General features: G+C 35.3%; 1 protein-coding gene across 10 annotated transcripts in view; it reads right to left on the reverse strand.

The window, feature by feature from the left end:
• SHOC1 (shortage in chiasmata 1) overlaps positions 1 to 26355 on the reverse strand; it is a 154548-nt gene that overhangs the window by 40577 nt on the left and 87616 nt on the right. For 4 of the 10 annotated variants that reach the window (XM_070595038.1, XM_070595039.1, XM_070595040.1 and 1 more), the window contains exons 5-13: positions 24152 to 24239; positions 16723 to 16907; positions 10309 to 10474; positions 10009 to 10105; positions 7954 to 8104; positions 6889 to 6990; positions 5681 to 5789; positions 1804 to 1895; positions 606 to 848 (exon numbers count right to left, since the gene is read on the reverse strand). In XM_070595038.1, coding sequence (XP_070451139.1) covers positions 606 to 848; positions 1804 to 1895; positions 5681 to 5789; positions 6889 to 6990; positions 7954 to 8104; positions 10009 to 10105; positions 10309 to 10474; positions 16723 to 16907; positions 24152 to 24239 — 1233 coding nt within the window. Of the gene's footprint in view, positions 1 to 605; positions 849 to 1803; positions 1899 to 5680; positions 5790 to 6888; positions 6991 to 7953; positions 8105 to 10008; positions 10106 to 10308; positions 10475 to 16722; positions 16908 to 24151; positions 24240 to 26355 lie in introns of all 10 variants that reach the window. The other 6 variants (XM_070595036.1, XM_070595037.1, XM_070595035.1 and 3 more) reach the window with 3 other exon arrangements.

Raw genomic sequence — 26355 nt, forward strand, 5'->3', positions numbered from 1 at the left:
TTTAATTATTGCACAAACTGATTTTAAAACAATATATATATACCTCAAAAAAGTATAATTCGCGCTAAGTATGTTCCATTTACTATAATGGCATACATAGCAACCAAAATAACTCAAAAGATAGATACTCAAAAGACATTTTTGCCTTCTTAAACTGTATAAGTAAAGAATGCTAAAGAAGTAAGCTTTTTGGTAATAAAGGAAGATTTTCCACTGTTGAAGAGAAATTAGTAGATATGATCAAACACTCAAAGTTCAGCTATGAGGTCGAAAAATAACAGTGCAGGTTTGTGCCTAGGCTGTTGTAAATGGAAACTGGACTAGCAACTAATAATTTACAAAAGGAAACAGTCACTTTAACTGAAAATGCCTAGAAGTCTAAAAACCGAGACTACGGAATTTTAGGACAGAAAAGGATTTTAGGATTAGCTTGTCAAACTTCTTCATTTTTTCAAGAAAGAAAATGAGGCTTAGTGAAGCTCAAAGTTATAAATTCTGGCAGAGCTAGAGCCAATATTGAATGCTGGAATTTGGTTCTTTTTTCCTAACATTTTCTCATTCTGAAAATGTTCACACTATTTACTATTTACTATTTATGTACTTACATTCTAAATGAAGCAATTTTGTAGGCAAAAATATCTCCATTTTAGTATCATCAGAAGATAGATCATCATGAGACAAGTGTGTATTCAGATGTTCCAAAGTTTCTGTCACTATCAGATTTAGTCCTGCTTGTTTCCACCACTCTGCACTGACAGGATTAACCACAAGGCTTTCTTCTTCAATAGAAAGTATCTTTTTCAAATCTGTAGCTGAATATTGACTGTTGGGCTCTTCAGTTCTTGGCACTTAAAAAACAATAACAAACCAAAAAACAAATAGTTGGAAACAGTCCACAGGGCAAAAGAGATGAAAAATACAATAAACAGAACTACACTGGAAATTTCTTATGAAATAGATTTTCACACATAAGGAAAAAAAGTGAAACTTGAAGTTATATCCAGTATTTTATCTTCAAGATGCTAATATTTATAAAAGTCCAAAATATTAAAGCAATAGAAGTCACACAAAGGATTTATTTCAATCTGTGTAAATATCACGAAGTTAAAATTATTCTGGGGCTAGCCCAGTGGCATAGTGGTTAAGTTCATGTGCTCCACTTTGGTGGCCTGGGGTTCACAGGTTCAGATCCCAGGCGTGGACCTACACACAGCTCATCAAGCCACATTGTGGCAGCGTCCCATATACAAAGCAGAGGAAGACCGGCATGGATGTCAGCTCAGGGCCAGTCTTCCTCACACACACACACACACACACACACACACACACAAATTATTCTAATGTCTAGTAGGAGATGGAACCATTATTTTGTTTGACCAATTTAGTAATTACTAAATTAACTCATTTGATAACATTTTGATGAATTAATATAAGATTTATTAAATCAGAAATTCTAATTCATTATAATGAGCCTAAACAAGAGATATATTTAATCAGATCTTATGATGAATATCACCTTAGATATTGTGGCACAGAGCTTTCCATTTCATTACTTTTTTAGCCTATGCAGAGATGAATCATAAAGTATGGAGGAACTGAAGTAGCACAACTACTTAATATTATCATCTGCATTATAAGCATCAATCCAAAATTAGGATTATAAATTTTAAAATCCTAATTTTGGAACTGTGCTTTTTATAATGACAAAGATAATAATAATAACAAAACTGACAATACATTTCTACTGATTGTATCTTTTCATCTGTACTTTCTATTTAGTATTCAAAATCAATTAATCTTTACCTGAAAGCAAAAATGGATTCAAAGAGCTTCTGTAGCTTTCTAATTGCCGCACCATACAGTATTTGTTAGCTGATTCTTCAGCAGTAAGCAAACTACTGAAAAGGAAGATTTAAAGTTTAATACATTAATAATATTGAGTCTTTTTGTATAATAAAATTTTTTTAAGAAAAGTATTTCTTACACTCAAAAGCAAATGAAAAACTATTTCATGAATGCATAAACTGAAGTAGAGAGTTCCATAGACCAAATTTCAAATACTTACTTCCTCCTCCTTTGGGAGGGTTTGGCAATTAGTCAGCATCTTAACTGCTCCTGCTTGCCTATAACTTACTCCTACCCCTATCTCCTCAGTGCAACCTGGAGCCAGAGGCTGACTTGGGAGGGTTTTAGCACTTCCTTCCAAAATCTGTGCCAGCACCAACCCTATAAGCCACCCAAAATAAAAATAGAATTTAGGTAAAATCACTGTGCTTACCATACAAAATAGAAGCTTTAACACAAATTTTTACAAAATTGCTGTCCCCAAGTCCATTCTAAACAGAAATTCTGGAGCCTCTACTGGCTAGGGATTAGAACTATGAAAAAGTTATGTCTGCTCTACCTTCTCAGGAAATGACAGGTCCTAAAGTTTAGTTCAAATCCTTCAATTTTGGTGGGGTGTGAGTGATGTGTGTCTGTTTATGTGTTTTGGGGTGCTGGGGGAGAAGAGAGGAAATATGAATGACAATCAGTGTAAATCACAGCTCATCAGTAGCTATGAAGTTACTAGCCTTGGTAGGAAAGCGACCATTAATTCACAAATCCTTTAATCTATGCTCCAAACCTCCCACTCCGTTCTGAGTGAAAACTGATTGTATTCTGTTTCTCTATTCATATGGAATATACATGAGCATGCTAATTGTAAGTACTGCTAGTTAAATTGACAGCCCCGGGCAGTAGAAAGCTAGGTTTTATGTCTAAGCCATCCAATGTACACATGTGATCCAAAAATCTGGCATGTGGGAGCAAAATTTGAGAATCTAGACAATTCTCAAACCTTAAAAAGGTCTCTTTGACAACTAAACACCTCAGATTGTAGGCAATTATTTCAAAGTGAAAGGGGAAATATTTATGCAAGACCATAATATAGACAAATATTCTCAGTCTTAACACAGCTTCCTAAAGACATGTCCGAATTTGATATATTCTTTGGTCATATTTAAAAATATGTTCACAATTCAGTAATCAGTTAGTACGGAAATGAAGTCTTATGCCATATAGACTTTTATTCTTAGCCCCATAAAATCTAGCATAGAGTTTTAAATGTGGTAGGCACTAAAAATATCTGTTAACTGGGTACATTTCCAACCAAAATGCTGTGTTCTGAAATAAAAGTAATTGGGACCACAAAAACAAGTTAAGGGTACAATAACATTACATCTTATTTTTCCCTTTTTCTCTTCTGTTGTTTTTTAATTTTAACATGTCTTTGTTTTTAGTTCACAGTTGAGGTGTAAATCCATTTTTAAAATAGGGATTTTTAAGTTTTCATATTCTCAAACCAAACAGAAGTGATTTACCTCTTGCTAGAAAATGTAGCTAATGACGAGACAACTGCTTTAAGTTGTTTCAAATGACCCTAGAACCTTTGGCTAACTTAAAAGACTTTTTTTCTCTAACTTTGGCAAATCATAATACATAGATAAGACTTACATTTCATAAATTCTCAATAGATGATTGAGTTCTAACAATAAGTAGATATATAAATTGTGGGATTAAAAAGAGTTTATTGTAGTTTAAGAAAACACTTTTAATACCAGATTGAAATTCTGAGATTATTCTAATTTCTGCTAGATTCTGCTTCTAATTACCAATCTGCCTTAACAGATGGAGTAGGGTATGTGGAGTAAATAAAAGAGTAAAAGAGGACTTAACAAGACAGTATAGTCCTGCAAATAAACATCTTGCACCTTAGCAAAGGGATGAAAAGTATTTAGACCAATTATAGGTAGTTTCTGTACTCATCCCATGCTATTTTTAGAGCTCATATCTGATAATGGGCAGTTCTAGTTAACGGTAAAGCTCTGTGTAGCACAGATTTACCCCTCAAATGAAATAATTCTTTGCCAGAAGATGAAGATAATCGGGGCCCTGAAGGCCAGGCTCCTCCATCTCGTGCTGTGACGCCTTCCTGAGACTATTAACAGAAGCGGAACAGCTAGTGATGAGTTGCTCTGGTTGCTCCCAGTGACCCAACAGCATTCTCCTCTGCCAGCTCAGTCAATCACAGCTAAGAACTCAAAACCCAGCACACGGTTCTCACAGTGTCCTCTGTGGGAATAATTCATTAGAGACTTGTAGACTTTCCTGTAATTTTCCTGAAAATGTGTTATTTTAGGGCACATTAAGTTCCAGAATTACAGTGGGAAAGGAGGCTGTACTGGTTATGTTCCTAGTTTTGTAACTGGTGTAAGAAGTAGAGGAACAGGTGACTTTATTCCAGATAGCAGACTAATCTAACATAGAAAACATAAGTTTCATGTATGCCATATGGTATAAGACAGCAACCAAAGCTGTCTCAGGCTCTGTCAGAGGACAAAGATGCTGGGCTATTAAGCTATGCAATTTTGGCTCAAACTAGAATACAATGATCCAACCCTGCAATATCAATTCTGAGAAGATTACAGACTATTCTGCACAGCAACAATGGGTATGGAACAGATTTGTGGATCAAGCCTTGGTTCTACACGTCTGGTTCCCCCAATACCAATACCACATTGACAGAGGTAAACAAGGTCATCCTCTACTAGAGATGGGATGTGATCCCTGGTACTCCTTGGGTGTACCAAATCTGTTGATCAACCACTGAACACACTGCTCTGTGATCCTTGGCTATTCCTGGTCAGAGAGCTATGACAAATCTTTTAGAAGACCTCATAACAACCTTGTGAGGTTATCCCAATACTACAGAAAAGGAAACTGAGGCATGGGCAACTAAGGTCACAGAACTAATAAGTGATAGAACCAGGTAACCTGGCTCTAGTTCAGGGGCTCTTAACCAGTTCTTATGGGCTGAATTGTGTCCCCCAAAATTCATATGTTGAAGCCCTAACACTCAGTACCCCAGAATGTGACTGTATTTGGAGCTAGGGCCTTTAAAAAGGTAATTAAGTTAAAATGGGGTGATCAGGGTGGGCCAGTGGGTGTCCTTATAAGAGGTGATTAGGCCACAGACATGGATGGAGGAAAGACCATATGAAGACAAAGGAAGAAGACAGCTATCTACCAGCCAAGGAGAGAGGCCTCAGAATGAATCCAGCCCTGCTGATATCTCATTCTCACACTTCCAGCCTCCAGACTGTGAAGAAATAACTTTCTTCTGTTTAAGCCACCCTGTCTATGGCATTTGTTATGGCAGCCCTAGCAAACTAAGACACCACTACACCATCTTTCATGGCAGTGAGTGCCAAAAGAGGCAGTGCCATTGGCAAGGGTCCAGTGGCAAAGTTCTAAGCAGATGGTTCCAGGGAGAATCTTTTAAATTTTTCAAACTGTCTATTTTTAATGGTAATATATTCACATTCAAAATACTGAAAGTATAAAGGAGCCTGGCACTATCACTTACTAGCTCCCATATTGCCAGGCTACCCAGTTCCCTTCTGAACACAATCGGTGTTACCTGATTCTTCTATGTCCTTCTACAGATATTTTACACGTATAAAAACAAATATGTATATACATATTCACATATTCCCTCCAGTTGCTTACTATAGACACTGTTCTATCTTTTACATTTTTTCACAGAGATGTCTTGGAAATTGCCTTTATATGGAGAGATTTAATTAAAGACTGCTTGTTCTGAATTGTAATTTGAGTTCCAAATATAATCTTCACTTACTTTTTACAAACAGGAGAAAATGGAAATGTCTGAAGTCCTGTACATAACGAACTCACTGAAGAACATTGGTTTGTTAGGAGCAGAGGACTTAATGGCATTTCTAACTCCACTAGAATACAAAAAAATTTTAAAAATCATAATATTACATAAACATTGAATAAAATTGAGTACAATTTAGAATTTTCTATAAGGAACTATCATCTTTGATGATTATGTTGCAACAAAATTGTTCAATAAAATGAAATTTGGGTTATTTGAAATACAAAATAAGTTTTAAATTTCCACCTATATAAGGAATTACACATTTATCACATGGTGTCTCAACTGAGATAGTGGTGACTTTTAAAAAATAGATTGACAACTAAACTTTATTGAGTTTATCATATGAGATAAATTTTAAGAGCTTTATGTAAAATAATGCTTTTAATTCTGACAACTTATGTTAGTACTTAGCAGATAGTACTATTTTTATCTCCATATATAAATACTGGTGATGTTAAGCAAGTAATACTAATGGAGAGTAATTCTTCACCTTAATAAGTCTGGAGTCTAGGCAGCCTAGCACAGAGTTATATACTTACAGGGTGGGCTTGAAAAACAAATCCTCATTTATTCATAAGTAGTCAGTGTGCTTCTATCACTTTCAAAAATAAAGCAGTAAACTTCTAAACAGATGATTAGTGTGATCCAATTATAAATATAACTAAATAACAGTATCATCCACATGGTTCAGAAGCAATAGAATTAGGCATTACAACGACACAAATCTCTGCCTCTGAGATTCTAAATTTGGTAGGACAATAATATTAATAATGATGGGATTGCTTTGGGGGATTAAAAAGTTAAATTTATATAAGTGTACCAAGGGTCAGCAAGATAGCTAGTACTGAGATAAAATAATAGTATTTTATTACTGAGCTATAATAGTACAAGATTTCTATTTTTAATATTAATGCTATTTCCTCCATTACTCTTCCTCAATCTTTGTAACTCTCCTCTATATACTATTCAGTTTTGATGCTAGAAGAATAATGAGTTGATAGTAATAAATGTAAAGAAACAGATAGAAAAAATGACAACTTGGATTGCAATAATCAAATTTTAAACATGAAAACTGTCTCATAGTAGACTTTATATGTGAAAGTATTGTACTTTTACATCATATATAGGTAACCACTGATAAACAATAATTTATTCAATATTTCTACCAGGTTCACTGTGCTCTGGTTCGGACTGGCTTTGAATGGCCAAAATCTCTGTGGAGCTGCACTTTCTATCTTCAATGTCAATTCCATGCTTGGTAATAAGCTCTGAAAAGGAAAGGAAGAAAGTCTACCACCAGCAAAAGTGTTATCCTGTTAGTATTTTTGTAATCTGGTTCATTCCTCTGTGGCAATGACTCTGTTTACCCAGTACACCATCGGAGACAAGTAAAGGCTGGGAGTGTAACACCACAGTCATTCAGTAAAGTCACCTGTCCTTTCCATCAGCATTCATAGATTTGTGTCCTGCTAACAAGCCCATGGGCCACGCTGCAGTTTTGAGCTCTGCTATATTTTCAAGTTCTGGTATGATATTGATCCACTTACTCAGGTTGCCTTTTCATTCCCTTGCTTTGACTTGTAGGCTGATCACTAACTCCCTTGATTTAGTCTCGTCTGCAAGAATTCTTTCAAGTCTGTGGTCTGTTGATGGCAAGCAACCCTGTTCTCAATGGATATCCCAAAGCCCTCTTCATTCCTCCCTAATATTATATATCTTTGATCTTTTCAACTGGAATTTATGAGAGAGTAGTTAAACGTTCGGGCTCAAATGGTCATTAAAAAGAATTCAACAATATTTACTAAGTCTAACTGGGATGAAACATCTAAATTCTAGGTTATGACTCTCCTAGTCACCTGATTCCATGAAGTGTGGCCTTACTCTGAGCTTTCCATACCTAACTAAAGTCAGCATAGAAGTTGTTAGTGCTTTGTTGTTGTATATAAGATAACAAATAAAAAAAATAATATATTCATAGGTGTTTTAATTTTACTTGTATATTATCTTGAAATGGTTAGATTAATTTCAGAGACATTTTAAGCTTGCAAGCATATAAAGAGAGAGACAATAAGAAAAGTCTCATCAAAAATAATTCTGAGATTTCACCATGTAACCTGCAGAACACTTTTTAAAATCTGGAGGTTCAGAAAAAGTTTAATGAATAAGAATTTTTTGTAATAAATATTATTAAGCAGTTTTTACAAGTAATAGATTTCTAAATTAATTCTTACCTCTTTCGAAAAGGTTTCCACTTTCGTCTACATAATTTATTACTTCTGGCATTAAGTTTAATGACTCCTTCAGTTCTGAGAGTGATGGAATACCAACTTCTTGCTTGAGGCTTGTAGATACTAAGAATTCACAATCAGCCAAAATTGATGGCTGAAATAATATATAGGTAAAAAAAATTTTTAGTGAGGTTTTCCAAATAAATATTTCTGAATTTATAAATAGATACATTTGCTTAATTGGTATACCAAATTTTAAACTAAACCTACAGTCAAAATTTTTAATGCTGTGCATATATTCAAAAAACAGAAGTATAGTAGTCAAAAATATATTAGATTACAAGCAATGTTCTCTCTGTGTAATGTCCTTTATGGCCTCTGATTATACTAGCAATGTACAATATCCCTAGATGCGGAAATATCTTCTCTGGGGATAACAACAAATTTTAAAAATTCTAAATTATAAACAATCCCTGCAGCAGCTGAGAGATGGTAAATGGAGAGAAGTGAAAAGGGTAGATGGAATGGAATGGATCTTTACTGCATTTCCTGGAACATGTTTCTCCTTCATTTCTACGGAACTAGATTCCTCAACAACCGAGACTGTATGCGTGAAACTCTCAGAGTTAACAGGGGAGGGAGGGGAGGACTGGAGAAAAGGGTGAGTTAATATTTTTAGGTGAATTAATATTTTTACCATTTGTGCTAAAATTTTTTTTTTAAAGATTAAAAAAATTTTTTTTTCCTTTTTCTTCCCAAAGCCCCCTGGTACATAGTTGTATATTCTCAGTTGTGGGTCCTTCTGGTTGTGGCATGTGGGACGCCGCCTCAGCGTGGCTCCATGAGTGGAGCCATGTACACACCCAGGATTCCAACCGATGAAACACTGGGCCGCCTGCAGTGGAGCGCGTGAACTTAACCACTCCACCACGGGGCTGGCCCCTAAAATTTTTAATTGTAAGGAAAACCTTTAAATGCTTTAAGACCATCATATATGTAATATATATATCCTTTTACTGTTTTAAGAAAAGCCCCAAATATAAAACACTTTATATTGTCTTCAAAAAAAAATTTTAAGATACTTTGTGAATGCATCTAACCTATATGGGTTTAGATTTTGAGCATGTTAAACTGCAGAAAGTTATTCACAATGTCAACTGCTAGAATTCTTTACAAACTAATATCATAATAACAATTCTGTGTGCTATTGGAACTCTATGCTAGAAAAAAAGAAAGGCTGCCATTTTCTTTTTCTTTTTTTTTTTTGTGGCGAGGAAAATTGGCACTAAGCTAACATCTGTTGACAATCTTCTTTTTGCTTGAGGAAGACTGTCACTCAGCTAACATCTGTGGCAGTCTCCCTCTATTTTGCATGTGGGATAATGCCACAGTATGGCTTTACAAGTGGTGCATCCCACACTTGGGATCTAAACCTGCAAAGTCGCCAAAGCAGAGAGCTGAACTTAACTACTACACCACCAGGCCAGCCCTGAGGGACTGCTTTTAAGAAGTTTGACCTTTATTATGCAAAGACGTTATCTTCCTTGTTAACCACTGGTAGCACCTAAAATGCAGTCTCAGACCACATTTATTCTTACTCCTTCAATGAGATCACTTCTCTTATAGTTCAAGTAATATCTGTTTTGTGCATAACTCACAAATCAACATCTCTAGCTCGAGTCTCCAATTTTTAAACTAGAATATGACCACTTATTGTCCTACACTAGGTATATTGATTAAAACCTTTGGGAGAGCTTTTAAAATTCCCTATACCTGGGCTGTACACCAGACCAAGTCAAAATATATCTCGGTAGAACCCAGGCATCAGTATTTTATGAAAACTCCCCAAGTAATTCCAGGGTGTAGCCAAGGTTGGAACCACTATCTTAGAAGTAAATTTGACTCCTTAATCAATACACATTCAACCCATTATCAAGTCTTTTTAACTTGACAATAGTAGATGGTCAATGTATGTTACTAAAATTTATAAAAGTGTGCTTTGCTACTTTTATAAAAATACTACTGAAAAGCAAGCATTACAGTTTCATTTAAACTTACTGTATCTTCTAGCTTCTCCTGACAAAAGTTCTCTTTATCCATGTAAAAATCTTCTTTCATAAAATCTTTCAAATCTCTTTGAAAAGAGAAACATTCCCTTAACAAAAAATAAAACATTAAATTAGTGTTTACTAATAGCCAGGTACATACTAAATGTATCCCACCAAAATATATAATGGTCAAAATTAGAGTTGAGTAAAGCAATAATAAAATATTATTATTGATAACCTCTGGACTTGTGAGCATACAAAGAATATGTTCTCCTCTTAAAAATATTTATGACATTGGGCAATTAAGTACCTGAAAAAATTAGCTTCTGTGAAGATCTGGCCTTGGAAATCTAAAAGGGGATCCTTTACCAAAAATAGTTTCAGCCTACTCAACAGAGTATGCAAAGTTGGTAGGTGACTTTTATAGGCCATCAAATTATTTACAAAAATTATTTCTTCATCATCAATGGACAAATCTGAAAAGAAATAAGAAATATAAAGGAATGAGAAAAATTCTAAAAGTTATACAAGAGGATCTAGATAGTTACTGTAGTCAGCCGTTAGATGAGTTGGGATTTTCAAACACATTTTTAATTCTTTAGTTCTTCACTGCACTGTGCATATAAAGCATGTAGCAGAGTACTAGCACACAAGTTAAAACTCAGTGCATTTTAATATTATTCAGTACATTGAGTAGTAACCAAATATCCTGAAAGAGTTGTAATGGCTCATATTCTTTCAACAAAAAATAGTTTAATCAATGGAGGAAAACTTCTTGTGGCCACATGCTTCATAATAGCCAGGGGTAGCCTAAGCAAAGCTGTAAAGAAACAAAAGCATTTGAATTTTGCTGACCCCTAGTCTTTTCTTCTCCACATCGTTTTACTTCTTAACGTCTCTAATTCATGCCCAGAGACTCTGATGTGGAGAATGGAGATGGTCTACAAAGCCGACAAATGGGACCAACTCTGATTCTAGAACTCTAAAGCTACTCAAACATGTTTGCCATAAAATTAATTACAGTGAAAGTTAGAGAGCAAAGTACCTACTTGAGAAGTGTGATAATTCTTACACATTAGGAAACACTACTGCTAACAGTGAATTGCTAGAATAAATTTCTCCTCTTTATCCCCACCCTACCATGTGTGGGTTACTTTAGAATCTTAGCTAACTGTGTCAGTGCTTTAACAGTTTCTGAGCCAAGGGAGGGAACATAACACTTGCCCCCATTCTTCAATAAGCTCTTGAGTGGAAAGAGAAAAAGGAAAAGATAAGCTCAGATGAGGAACTACTCAGAAAGCTAAACTCCCCAGAGCAAAAGCCGCCTTAAAGGGGAAGCAACAGTCTCTTGTTCTGGACGGTGGTCTTTCGGTTAAGTCATTTTAGAAATGGCATGGAGAGGGATAGCAGGGAGTGATGTCTCCCATGACCAACTACATCCTTGGTATGCACGTGCTTAATAAATACGTGGTGCAAAGCAGTCAGCCAGGGACCATCCCTTTGTCTGGTGTTAACTTGAAATGCCAAAAGAGAACTTACTATATAAAATAGCCTCCTAAGAGATTGTTTATCCAAACCTAAGTTCCTGACAATCTTATGACCAAGAGCTTCCCGTAACACACCAAAGAAAGCTGGCCAATCAGTTCCACGTCTAAGCAAGTCTCATCTGAGACAATTTAAAGATGGTTCATCCTTACATCCATTCTGTAAGAATCAATGAATTCATATTAACAGTAAAAACCTAACACCATTCATTTATATCCCAATCTCCACCTTCCACTTCCAAACACAGACCCCCTAGCCATCTTCCCTTCCTACAGGCTCATCCTGGTATTTCTGGAGTCCATGGGACATCTCATACCAGTTATGAACTCTTGTTTCTAACCACCCTTTGCTGATGGAGCCACTTGAGGGCAGTATCACACCACAATCAATGTTCTTCATAACCACACAAAAGTTTTACCAAGGATGCTACTTCCTTATATTCTTATGGCTGTACAATACTCCCTGGAGTTCTTACTTTACTATGGCTATTATATGTACCAACACAGATCTGAGGAGACTATCTTCATCTGTTGAGGAGGAGTGCTAAATTGTCACAAGGAAACAAAATTTTGGCTAGTTAACTATGAGAAGAAGCAGAAAAGAAGTCTACTGATAGGAAAGAAGATAGGTTTATTCTTTGCAGAAGACACTTTTGTCAACTTAGAAAATGCAAGATAACTAACTGAAAACAAATAATGGAATGCACAAAAGTGTCTGATAAAAAATTTAAAAATCAATGGTTTTCAAATATATATAAACACCTAGTAAAAAATTAATGAAAAAATTCATTTATAATGGCCACAAATATACAAATACTGAGGAATAAACATAACAAAAATGTGCAGAAAGTATATGGAGGAAACTATAAAACTTTAATGAGGATCATTTAAAAAAAAACTTGAAGAAAAAGCAAGATAGACCATTTTCCTGGCTAAAAAGACAAATTGGTAAAAATTCTAAAAGATCACAATAACGTTTCAATTTCTCCAGAGGTCTGTTTTGGAACTTGGAAAACTGATTACAAAATAAATATTGAAGAATATAGATATGAGAGTAGGAAAAAAGAGGAAACTATTAATACATGTCATCATTATATATTAAATAGTTAAAACTGTACACTATTAACACAGTAATAGACAAATCAAGAGAACACCACAGAAAATCCAGAAACACACTCTAATGGGGATAAGGATTTGGCATATTATGTAAGTGACATTTCTAATCAGTGGGGAAAGGAAAGATTATTCCATAAATGACATTGGGACAACTGCCAACACATTTGAAAAAGTTTTTTTTTCCTGAGGAAGATTTGCCCTAAGCTAACTTCCACTGCCAACCTTCCTCTTCTTTTTGCTTGAGGAAGATTAGCCCTGAGCTAACATCTGCACCAATCTTCCCCAATTTGTATGTGGATCACTGCCACAGCATAGTTGACAGGTGGTGTAGGTCTGCACCTGGGATCTGAACCTGCAAACTCAGCCTATTGAAGCGAAGTGCATGGAACTTTAACCACTAGGCAACAGGGCCAGCCTCTGGAAAAAGCATTTTGTATCCTTACTTTTAAATATATACCGAAGTCTTAAAGAAAATATGAATAATTATTTATCTAATTTGAGGAAGAATTTTCTAAATATAAAACCAATGAAAGAAATCATACAGAAAAACATTGGCAGGACTGGTTAGATTCAAATTAAATATATTTGGGATTATTGATATTTTTGATATATAAAGATAAATTGTAAGAATAGAAAAATAGACAAAAGAATCATTTCACAAAATAAAAATATGCAAATAGCCACTAAATGCCAGTAATTTTTAAAATGCAAGTAAAAGTATAAATTTTTGCCTATCACATTGGATAAATGTATTACTACAACATCAGTAGTAACATACCCACTGATGATAAGGCTGACATGAACTGTGTATTCTCATACCATGCTAGTGGACATATAGTGAAAAAAATACTTACATCAAATAATTCCAGTCCCAGGAATTCACTCTAAGGAAATAATTGGAAATGGAAACATATATTTATGTACATATTTGAAATTAAAAAAAGAAAAGTCTTCTCAAGTTGAGAAATATATGATACATAAATAAGATTAAAACCTGCAGTCATTAAAAGCCATGCTTTTGTGGGGCTGGCCCACTGGCATAGTGGTTAAGTTCATGCACTCTGCTTTGGTGGCCCAGGGTTTGCAGGTTTGGATCCTCGGCGCAGACCTAGCACCACTTGTCAAGCTATGCTATGGCAGCATCCCACATAAAAAATGGAGGAAGATTGGCACAGATGTTAGCTCAGCAACAATCTTCCTCAAGCAAAAAGAGGAAGATTGGCAACAGATGTTAGCTCAGGGCCAATCTTCCTCATGTACAAAAAAATAAATAAGTAATATAATGCATATACAGTATGATCACAATAGTAAAACAATTTATGTTTAGTTTATAGGATTATAAGTTCTTAGTAAAAGGACATTCTATATATTCAACATGTAGATTTCTTAATAGTTATAGAAAAAGGTTAATAAAATTTAATACTTATTCATGATCAAAAGCTCTTAGTAAACAGAACAGAAGAAAGCTTCCTCAACCCAATAAAGTTAATTCTTCTAATATTTCACCATTGAGAATGATGTAAACATTGAAAATGATGTAAACATTGAAATGATATTTACATCACTTTTATAATTTTTAAAATATTTCCTTCACTGTCAGGAACAAGACAAGGATGGCAACTATCACTACTTCTATTGCACAATGTATTAGAGGTCCTAGTCAGCATAGTAAGACAAAAAAAGATATGTGTTGTAAAGGAAGAAACAGATGGCCAACGAAATCACAGTCTCTAAGAGATATCTGTACTCCCATGTTCACTGCAGCATTATTCACAATAGCTAAGGTATGAGAACAACCTAAGTGTCTGTCGACAGATGAATGGATGAAGAAAATGTTGTGTCATTTGCCATTTGCAACATAGATGAACATGGAGGGCATTATGCTAAGAGAAATAAACCAGACAGAGAACAACAAATATTGCATGGTATTACTTATATGTGGAATCTTAAAAAAAAAAAGTCAAACTCATTGAAACAGAGGAGAACGGTGGTTGCCAGGGGCTGAGGCTGGGAAGTGGGAAAAATAGGGAGAGGTTGGTAAAAGGGTACAGACTTCCACTTATAAGAGGAATAAGGTCTAAGGAGCTAACGTATAACACAGTGACTACAGTTGATAATACTGTCATATATAATTGAAATTTGCTAAGAGAGTGGAACTTAATTAAGTGTTCTCACACACACACGAAAAGGGAAATATGGGAGGTGATGGATGTGTTAATTAACTCATAGTGCGAATCCTTGCACAGTGTATACGTATAACAAATCATCACATTGTACACTTTAAATATATTATAATTTTATTTGCCAATTATACTTCAATAAAGCTGAAAAAAATATGTGAGTGATAGATGAAGCCAGGGGACTGCTGTTTTTTTATAATAAACCTTGAATAGCTACTTGACTCTCTAAACTATTTGCATTTGCTTATATATTCCCAGGATGTCTGAAGGATATTCATAAAATGGTGACATTTATTGACAAGTAATATATGAATGTGGTAGAAAAATTAGTACCTGTCAACAAATCAACAAACAATAAAAGAAAATTACCCACTGTTTTTATGTCTCAAAGAAATATATGCTTTGAAATTAACTTACAATTTAGTAACTAACTATATTTCTTAAAAGACAAAGCAAATTTACAGTATCAATTGAATTTCAAAGTATAATACATTCCTCTTGATTTAGTGAGATCAAAGTATCTATAAAACCAGTAGCAATCAATATAGCTGCAAAGAAAATAAGTGAAATTACAAATCTAAATGTATAAAATGATATCTAATGACACAGGACCCCCAAGGAAATATAGGATACAGACAACTCCCATGTATTTGGAAATCTCAAGTATATTTTCATTCAGTGAATTGTAGTTAAAGAAGGTTCTGATTCTAGCTGATGATAGGAAATTTGCCAACAATAGCTTCTAGTTTGCAACATTAATAATAACAGCCATGTTAGGTACCATGTTATTTTCTACAAACCATCTCTTTACATGTACATACACATTATTTGACCCCTACAAAATTTTTAATAAAAATTTAGAAGAATAAATTAAAAGGGAGAAATTATAGAAGAAAATTGAAAAGCATAAAATTTTTAATAGCTGTCCCCAAATCGTACCACTTTTTAAGAGTAGATTTGGATTATCATTAAATCTTCTGATTACAAATTCAGGGTCTTCCTACGATATCATGCTCTCAAGTCTAGTCTGTAATGCAATCATACAGTCTTCTCAAACTATAAGAGGGATTTAACTCTCTATATATCATGACATACCTCTGCCTACACTAAAAATTTTATATACAATTTATGTATCTACATAAAATCAGCAGTAAAAGAACCAAACTATTTTTCATGCTCAAGCTATAGCATATCCTAAATGATAGTAGCAATTATATAATGGAGCCTTAAGTTTTTTAATTTAAAAAGGGAATAGGCTGTTACACATACAAGAAAGGTAGTTCTCAGAAGTTTCTGTACAGTTGGAAGAATTCAGCACCCTCTAGTAAGATGAGAGATTTGGAATACAGTTTGGATAAAATACACTTTTAATTATCACTTACAGTAAAAGTGTAAAAACTGGGTGAATTTCCTGACCTAATACTGCAACTATTCCATCTCTACTTTGAATTATGGTTTCACATAAATTAGATGAGATTAAAAATCTTTGGCATATTTTGGGAAATAAAATATATCCATCACTTAATAAAATACTGATTTAATGTTACACCAGATTGCTGTGTCATCAGATTTGTACACAGATGCTAATATTATTATAGGAATATGTTGTGAGCACACTACGATCAAATCTCTGAGGCTATTTTGAGGCCCAGCATACTTAAACTCCAAAAGCAACCTAGTCTACAAAAAGGGAATTAATATAAAAGAGAACCAATGTGACCTCAAATAAATAAGAAAAAAACGAAAGAGAAAATATTTTTCTAATGTGGTAAAGCTTAGAATTATAATTTTGCAGGTGAATATCTTTAATAAAATAAAATCACTGAAATGAAAATCTGTATATTAGTAGGAAATGTTTTATAACAATGGAAATAAATGTTTTACCTTGGTTCTGCGCTTGAAGTCCTGGACATTTTTCTAAACAGTTGACACATGTAAAGACTTCACTGTAGTCCTTATGGGTGTATAAGCTGGCTTCCTCTACTTCAATTTGGGAGTTTGGGTTTGAACTTGGAACAATTTCCTCAAATTCACAATTAATCTGGGTCACCATTCCTGTAACTGTTTTTCTATGACATTATAAAATTACTGATTTTATGTATGTCTTATTTTAGAACATCTTTAATAACAGTTTATGTTCATTGTAGAAAAATTACCAAATTCCAGCAGATACAGAGAAAAACTAGCCCACCATAGCCCCACCATTCAAGAGATAAATTCAAAGATTATGCATTTTCTCAATTATTTTTGAATATTTCTAAGCAAAAGTGGATTCATGTACATAGTATTCTGTAACTTGTTCTTTTTTGCTAAACAATGAAGCATGAACACATTTATATGTCAATCAATGTATATTTACTTCATTTTTGAATAGACAAACAGGATTCCATTGTATCAGCAAATCATAACTTATTCAACCAGTTCCCTATTGTCAGAAATTTAAATTTGTTTTAATTGTGTCCACAATACAAGGAATATCTTTGTGCGCTTGTTTAATCATTTTCTCAAAATACGTCTCCTAAAAATGGAAATGATGAGGTTAAAGATATACAGATTTTTCGACTTTGCCATGCACTGCCAAATTGCCCTTGTGCTGGATACTCAATGTCTGCTTTCCATAACATTATCAAACATTTTATATTCTGTTCTGCAACCTGGGAGGCTGATCTCTATGAACCAGCTATGCTCCCTTGCCTTCTGGCTTCTGGTTGGGTTCAGCCAATGGGAAGCACTGGTGGGAGATCAAAGGTGGGAAGAGAGACAGGTTAAGATATTATTCTTCCCAAATCCTGCCTCCAGGATCACAGTTTGGAAGTGGCTGCATTCTCCTACCAATGGTTACATCTCTTATCAGACAGCCCCTCTCCTATACTGGCTATAGGACCTTATGGAGTCTTCTTATTTGGTTGGTTACTGCTCAGTCTCCTTGCTCCTTCAAGCTTAGGGTGGTAACAACTTCCAGCTGTTGCTAGTCCTGGGGACTTTTTGGCTCCCTTGACCTTGCCCATGCCTTGCCTGTTTCCTGATTGATCCAGGTATCTCTGCCATTGTCTATACCATTGGGATCCTTGGAATTACAAGAGATTTTCCAATAGACAATATATTTTTGGTAATTTAGCTAAACATCTCAATATACCTTTTTTCTGAAATATTTTAGCCTTAATAATTCCCTATACAGACTGAAAGAATCAAAATCAATATAACTCCCCAATGTAACTGGAAGAAAAAAATGAGTATGCCATATCTGAAAAGCAGATAGAAAAATCTCTAAAGTTTCTCCTTTATTCTTTAAGAAAATACAAGGTACAAGAAAAAATATTTCAACTCACCTAGGTCCATATTACTCATAAAAACATTGATTCCCACGTGGATCTTTGTAGACTTCTAAATTTAATGCTTACATAGCTGCTATCTTTTTTTAAAATAAATGTTACTGACAGAGTCAGCACTTTGTAATAATCCTTGCTACTATAGTTTGAGAAAACCCCATCAACTCTCTTTCCCAAGATATTAATGATTTATGAAGACTAGTATTTCCTGGATCTCCTCCTACCTCCCTGTCCAATATTACCTATTCTTCGTTCACTGGTGCCTCCTCCTCCGCCTAACCTGTAATACTGATGCTTCCCAGGCTTCCAATCCAGATTGTCTTTGCTTTATTTCCATATCATTCTTTTTGGATAAGTTCCTCTATTCTCATTCATTAATTCTTTAACTTAAAAGAAATATTTAATGAGTGTCTACAATGTGCCAACACTATTCTAGGCACTGGGAATGGAGGGGTAAACAAAGTTCTTGCCCTCAAGAAGCTTACCTGCTAATGGGACAATAGACAAATTAATAAATATATAGCATAATGTTAGGTAGTCATGAATGTTACTAATGAAATAAAATAAGATATTAGGAATCAAGTAACAGCCAGAAGGTTGGTGAGAGGTGTATTTTAGAGCAAGTAGTTAGTGAATGGCCCTCTGAGGAGTGATAATTCTGCAACTACCTGAATAATGGTAGAGAGTAAGCCACACAAGGTCTAAAGTTGGGGAACAAGGTTGGCATATTCCAGGAAAAGCAGAAAGGTCAGCGTGACTGGAACAGGGTAAGGTTAGATAGGTAGGCAGGGCCAGATCTTGTTGGATCTTGTAAGACTTGGTGAGAACTTTGATTTTATTCTATGTGCAATGGGATACTGTTGGTGGGTTATCACGGAGACATTTCATGATCTGATTTGTGTCTTTTAAAAAAAATCACAGGGCTGGCCCCGTGGCCGAGTGGTTAAGTTTGCGCGCTCCGCTGCAGGCGGCCCAGTGTTTCATTGGTTAGAACCCTGGGCGCGGACATGGCACTGCTCATCAAACCATGTTGAGGCGGCGTCCCACATGCCACAACTGGAAGGACCCACATCAAAGAATATACAAGTATGTACCACGGGGCTTTAGCGAGAAAAAGGAAAAAAAAAAATCTTTAAAAAAAAAAAATCACAGCCAAACTCTGAGAAGAAAATACAGGAGTAAATTCTTGTGACCTTGGATTAGGTAAAGCCTTCTTAGATACAACACCAAAAATACAAGTGACAAAAGAAAAAATAGGTAAATTAGATTTTGTCAAAATTAAAGTTTTGTTTGGGGCCAGCCCGGAGGGGTAGTGGGTTAGTTCTCGCCTCCACTTCAGCAGCCTGGGGTTTGCCACTTCAGATCCTGGGTGCAGACCTACACACTGCTTATCAAGCCATGCTGTGGGAGGGCTCCCAGATATAAAATAGAGGAAGATGGTCACGGATGTTAGCTCAGGGCTAATCTTCCTCGGCAAAAAGAGGATTGGGAGTGGATGTTAGTTTAGGGCTAATCTTCCTCAAAAACAGTTTTGTGCTTCAAAGGATATCATCAAGAAAGTAAAAGGATAATTCAAAGGAGAAAATATTTGCAAATCATATATCTGACAAGGGACTTGTATCTAGAATATGTAAGAATTCTTAAACTCAATAATAAAAAGACACATAAACCAATTAAAAAATGCAAATAAACTGTAACCTTTATACACTGCTGGTGGGAATGTAAAATGTTACAGTTGCTTGGAAAACAGTCTGGTAAATTCCTCAAACAGTTAAAAACAGTTAAACATACTCCTAGATAGAGAAATGAAATCATATGTGTACACAAAAACTTGTACATAAATGTTTGTAGTGGTATTACTCATTATAGGCAAAAAGTGGAAACAACCCAAATGTCTACCAGCTGATGAGTGGATAAATAAAATGTGGTATGCCCATACCATGGAATATTATTTGGCCATAAAAAATGAAGTACTGATACATGCTACAACATAGCTGAACCTTGAAAACATTATGCTAAGTGAAAGGAGCCAATCACAAAATGTCACATATTGAATGATTCCGTTTATATGAAACGTCCAGAATAGGCAATTATAGAGAGGCAGAAAGTAAATTAGTGATTGCCTTTTGAGGGGAAGTGAGAAAAGAATAAGGAGTGACTGCTAATGGTGAATGATTCCGTTTATATGAAACGTCCAGAATAGGCAATTATAGAGAGGCAGAAAGTAAATTAGTGATTGCCTTTTGAGGGGAAGTGAGAAAAGAATAAGGAGTGACTGCTAATGGATACAGGATTTGTTTTTATGTTAAGGAAAATGCTCTAAAATTGATTGTGATGGTTGTACATCTCTGTGAATATACTGAAAACTATTGGAATTGGACATTTTAAATGAGTGAATTATATAGAATATTAACTTAGCTCAACAAAGCTGCTATATTATAAAACATATATACAAAACAAAATGTTTTATGTATATAAACAAAACAAAAGAAGATAGGGTTTGACGTCAGACAGACCAGGATTTGAGGGTTTGAATCCCAGCTCCAACTATTGACTGGCTGCACTACAGTGGGCAAGTTACTTAATCTCTCTGAGTCTTAGTTTCTCATGTACAATATTTGGATAGTAATACCCATCTCACATAGCTGTTATGAGGTGTATGGGAAATAAATATACGTGCAATGTCCTGCATTCAATTGCATTCATCTGAATGCAGCACGCTACAGAGGAATAGGAAATACTGTCATATGCTCTTCCTCTTGCTCAGTTTGGCCATGTGCTTTGTCTTGGAAGCTTGGAAGCTTATTGCATGGCTCTCCCTGATCTTTTTGCATTTTGCCCTTGTCTCCATAATTCAAAAGCTTCAACTCCTTTTTTAGCCTGTCCATCAAACTATCTTCATTTGTTTTAAGTCCTATATTTACTCTACTATGTATTTATATGTTAGGAATTTAATATGCCTTTTTATCTATGCTGGTGGTTTTTAAAGTTAGAGTAGTTATTATTTTTATTAATGCTCTGCTGCAAGTTGCATAGCTTTGACTACAAAAGCTAATTTGGCTAGATGCTCTGTTATTTTTAGTGTGCAATTTTGCAGAATATAAGGTTTTTCAGGAATACATGACAGAAAATGCCCATTATGTCAAAACACAGGATACCAACAAATTAGTAAAAGAATTAAGGCCTTAGAATCAATATTAGGAAATAACAAAAATAGGAACAAGAAACAAAGAGAGGTGAGAAAGAGAAGAAAAGCAAGATTTAGGAAATCTAGGTAGCGTTAATGATCAGAATGTTTATTCTAAAGTTCCACTAGGTAACAAAACCGTAGTAGCTCCTGAATTAGTTAAAATTAAATTTTAACATGGGAAATCTCTTTACTTTCTGCTCCATTTTGCTGTTAACCGAAAACCGCTCTAAAAAATAAGGTCTTAAAAATTAAACTTTACTGCACGAGACAAAATTGAAATTAATAACAGCTTAAACAAAAAATCTAGAGGTTAGAAGGGCATGGTTGGTAAGGAAGTTCCACAATTTGTCAGGGACTGCAGCTCCTTTTGTTTCACTCTGCGACTTTTAGATTTAGTTCTTGTCAGCATAGTCCAAGACAGCTGCTGGAGCCAGTCATTACATCTGTATTCCAGTATCAGAAAAGAGAAAGATAAAAAAGAAAAACCTTGGGGCTGGCCCCATAGCCAAGTGGTTAAGTTCGCGTGCTCTGCTTCGGTGGCCCAGAGTCTCGCCAGTTCAGATCCTGGGCATGGACATGGCACTGCTCATCAACCCATGCTGAGGTGGCATCCCACATGGCAGAATCAGAAGGACCTACAACTAGAATATGCAACTATGTACTGGGGGCCTTTGGGGAGAAAGGGAAGAAAAAAAAAGATTGGCAACAGACGTTAGCTCAGGTGCCAATCATTAAAAGAAAAAGAAAAACCTTCCTTTTAAGGATAGTCCTTAGAAATGCATAAGCCTCTTTTGCTTATATCCAGTTGAGAAGAACTTAGTTACATGGCTACATTTGGCTACAGGGAAGTTGAGAAATGTACATTTTATTCTGGTGGTGCCTTCTTTGCCATAGACTCTATCTTTTATTTTTTGGGTTTTTTCTTTCTTTCTTTTTCTTTCTTTCTTTCTTTCTTTCTTTTATTGCTGAGGAAGATTAGCCCTGAGCTAATATCTGTGCCAATCTTCCTCCACTCTATATCTGGGTTGCTGCCATAGCATGACTGGCAAGTGGTGTAGGTCCATGCCCGGGATCCGAACCCATGAATCAAGGCTGCCGAAGCAGAGCATGCCGAACTTAACCACTACACCACGAGGCTGGCCCCATTGACTCTATCTTGATATCACAAAATGAATAGAAGGTCAGATATCATGGGATGTCCATTCCTTCAGGGCCTCCCATTTCTCTCATATACGAATCTTTTGTTTGAGCTAAACTAGCCTGATCATTGCCTTCGTTGCATACTTATGGTATATTCCTGTCTCTGTGCCTTCAGACCCGTCATTTCCTTTGCCTGAAATGTTTTCTCTCAAGTTAGTTTCTCCTTTAGTGCCCAGTTCAAGCTCACTTCCTACTTCTTTGTGAAGCTAAGCTGATCTCTCCTGCTTATAAATGCACAGCCCTACCACTCCAGCTCATGGAGCGAAAAGAGATCTTAGAGATCATCTTCTATCTTGTTACTCAAAGTAGGTTCTTGGACTAGGAGCACATTAGGAACAAAGAAGCGCAGCCCCAACACAGAGCAATTGAATATTCAGAATGTCCATTTTCAGTAAGATCCTCAGGTGATTCATATGTACATTTAAGTTCGAGAAGCGCTGATACATCATTATAGTGATAAAGAAAGCGAGGGTCAGAGAGATAAAATGACTACTCAAGTAGTTGGTACTTGACTTTTCAAATCAAGACTTGAAATCAACATCTTTTAACTCATAATGCAGAACTCTTTTCACTACACCATTCCGCTTCCTGACTACTCAGGAGTCCGCTCATGTGACAGATACTTTTTACTGGCTTTTTACGCTTTATGGTAGACATTATGTTGGTCATTTTTTATTATCATTTAATTCTTACACTTTAAATTTTCTATATGTTTATATATTATCTTCCTAATCTGACTTTTAAATCTCAGGATGACAGAAATGGTATATTGGACTTGTCTGTATTCAGAGTCTGGACACATTTAAATTGGTTATTTGTTTCTTTCAAGCGTAACTAAGGAAAACTTAAATTAGTAAAACTTGAGAATGTGAATAATAACTAAATCCTTCCTGGGTCTGATCAGCACTCTTTGCTTGAAGTGAAGCAACAGAGTAAATTATTTACTTTTGCACTGAAATCTCTAATTTATGTCTACATTAACAATGTAGAATAGGTTAGATGCTCTTCCTCATATTATGCTCTGTGTTCTTATCTCCATCATTGTACTTCCCACATTGTATTGTAATGATTTATTTATAAATCTTTATTCTCTAATTTCTTGAGTTCTTTAAGAGTAGAGACTGCGTCTTATTCACTTTTGTATCCTGGCACATACGACGGTATCCAATAAATACTTGATGAATGATGAATAAATAATGTTTTGACCAAATATGTTAGAAAATAGCATTAAATCTGCATTTATACTACAGGAAAAAAGACTGATTTTCATACAAAGGACTTTCTATAGACACTTTCTACAGAAAATTTACCTATTGATTAAAAGCAAAGTAACATATTTGCTTTATTTCTGTGTGTTTTTTGCAACACAAATGCATAGAGAAACAGTTAATATGTGATAAACAAGGGAAGGATAAAAAGAGAATGTAAATCTCTTCTAACTTCTCCTTTGTGGTTCAGATTAGGGCTTTTTCTTCAGAAAAAGAAGAAAATCTGTGAGGATATAAGGAAGGCATCTTTTCTCTTCAGGTGTCTGGAGGAACTTACTGTTTATCATCTGGGTGTAAGGGGGAAATTTGAGGTTAAGGACACATACTTCTCAAGGAAATCCTCCATAAAGAGACTTGCTTTCCATTGATCCAAGACTGAGATATCTGTCATTCCCCCAAATGGAACAGCTGACACTAGAAAGGAGAATGGTAAATATAAGCTTCTAGAATTTTCTTTCACACTTAATACAAGGAAGCCAAATATTCACCTTTTACATTATGGTGTTATATTTATTTGTTCACAAATGTAATTTTTTTCAAAGTAATACCAGATTCCAAATAATTAATCATTCTCATTATTACAACCCCTACAAAAGAACTTCAACCACAGTCAGAACAATATCATCTGAACATACCATTGTCATTTTTATAGCCTCTCTTTTGCCTATGCAGCACTACCATCCCAGATAGTCCTGTTCAACAGCTCATGTCATTCCTCATAGAGTCTTTATTAACCATTCCAACTCACTCTGCCATATTTCCCTTGAAGGGCCACAATATTGTCAGTAGCACTCACCCTGACACTTAATCATATACAGTCATATTTAAAAATTGTATGTATCTATAGCTTGTCTCCCAAATTAGACCCTTGGTCTCTCAAGGAGAGAGATCGTGTCATGTACTAGTATCAGAAGAAGCAATTGAGCGAAGTAAGAGTCAAATGACCTGTATTCTACCACCAGTGTTACTTCATACTCGTTTTGTTACTTTGAACAAACCACTTAACATCTGAGTCTGCCTCATTAAAAAAATAAGAAATTTAGTTGTTAAGGGTACAGGTTCTGGAATCACCCTGCCTACATTTTAATATTTGTACCGCTACTTATTAACTGTGTGACTTTGGGTAAATCTCTGAATCTCTATCCTTATCTATAAATTACAAATAATGATAGCCCTTTCATAGTGTTGTTATAAAGATTAAGTGTGATGAGACATGAAAATTGCTTAGAACAGTACCTGACATACTGTAAGCACCCAATAAATTTTGGCTGTCACTGTCATTATTATTATAAAAAAGAAGCAAAGGAAAAGAAATAAGAAGTGATAAACTCATTTTTTTCTTCTGTACTTTTAGAGAAGCAGTTTGATGAGAGTTATTCTTTATCTTGTTTCCAACCTGATTGAGACCTTCAATCCATTGATCCTTCCACTTTTACAATATTTCCCATCCTCTCTCATGTCCTCACCTTCTTATTCACGCAGTTCAGGTTCCATGGCCAGTCCCAGAACCACTCCCTTACAAAGACTCTTGATTCCCTTGCCTCTCTTTCCTTTGTGCTAACTTAGGAAAACCCTTACTTCCACTTTGTGTATATATATACTAGAATAGCTGAAAATTATTTTTAAAAAAGGTCACCCAGCCGTGCTGAATGAACTCATTTGAAATTATGACCATAAATTTCAAATGGGCATCCAACATTGACAGATTATAATAGAACACCTTTCTAATAAAATTGGCTTTCTCACTCCTCAAGACAACTATTTAACACCTGCCTCACTCAAGTTTTCATCCCCTTATCCACTTTCAGTCTGTGGCTTTGCCTCCACATGGAAAATTTATACAAATAGAGAAGAACTACCTCATCTTCCCACACCAGTTCTACCAACCAACTGGCATAAATACCTACACACCCTGCCTTCCTATCTATAACCATGGAAGAACTACACAACTGCGCTGGCTCTCATCTAACACGAAGTCCTCCAGTTGTGCTCTTGATACTATCCCCTTTTACTAAGTTATACTTTATTTCCTACATCACCATTTTCTCTCTTTTTACCAAGATCATTTCCATCGGTAAATAAATATTTTACAGCCTTTTTCCTTATCACACTTTTTTAAAAAATCACACATCTTAAAAAAAAAAAGCTAACAAAAACAACTCTCTTTACCCCACTTCTCCTTTCAGCTAGTGCTCCATTTTTCTATTCTCCTTCAGAGCAAAATTCCTCAAAAGAGTTGTCTATATTCACATCTCACATCCCCACTTCCCATTCTTTCCTCAACATACTCCAAACAGGTTTCCGTACCCAATATTCCAGTGAAACCACTCTTAGCAAGGTCATCAATGACCTTTAGTCAACCTAATGGTCAACTCTCTATCCTCATCTTATCTGACCTTTTAACAGGGACCAATTCTTTTGACTACTTCCTCCCTCTTGAAACACTTTCTTTAGAATTCTACAACTCACACTCATCTGGCTTTCCTATCTCGTCTTCTTAGCTGATTCCTCCTTCTACACCAGCCTTTTA

Source organism: Equus przewalskii, chromosome 26 (genome assembly GCF_037783145.1).
Source record: "Equus przewalskii isolate Varuska chromosome 26, EquPr2, whole genome shotgun sequence".
In the NCBI taxonomy this organism is placed as follows: domain Eukaryota; kingdom Metazoa; phylum Chordata; class Mammalia; order Perissodactyla; family Equidae; genus Equus; species Equus przewalskii.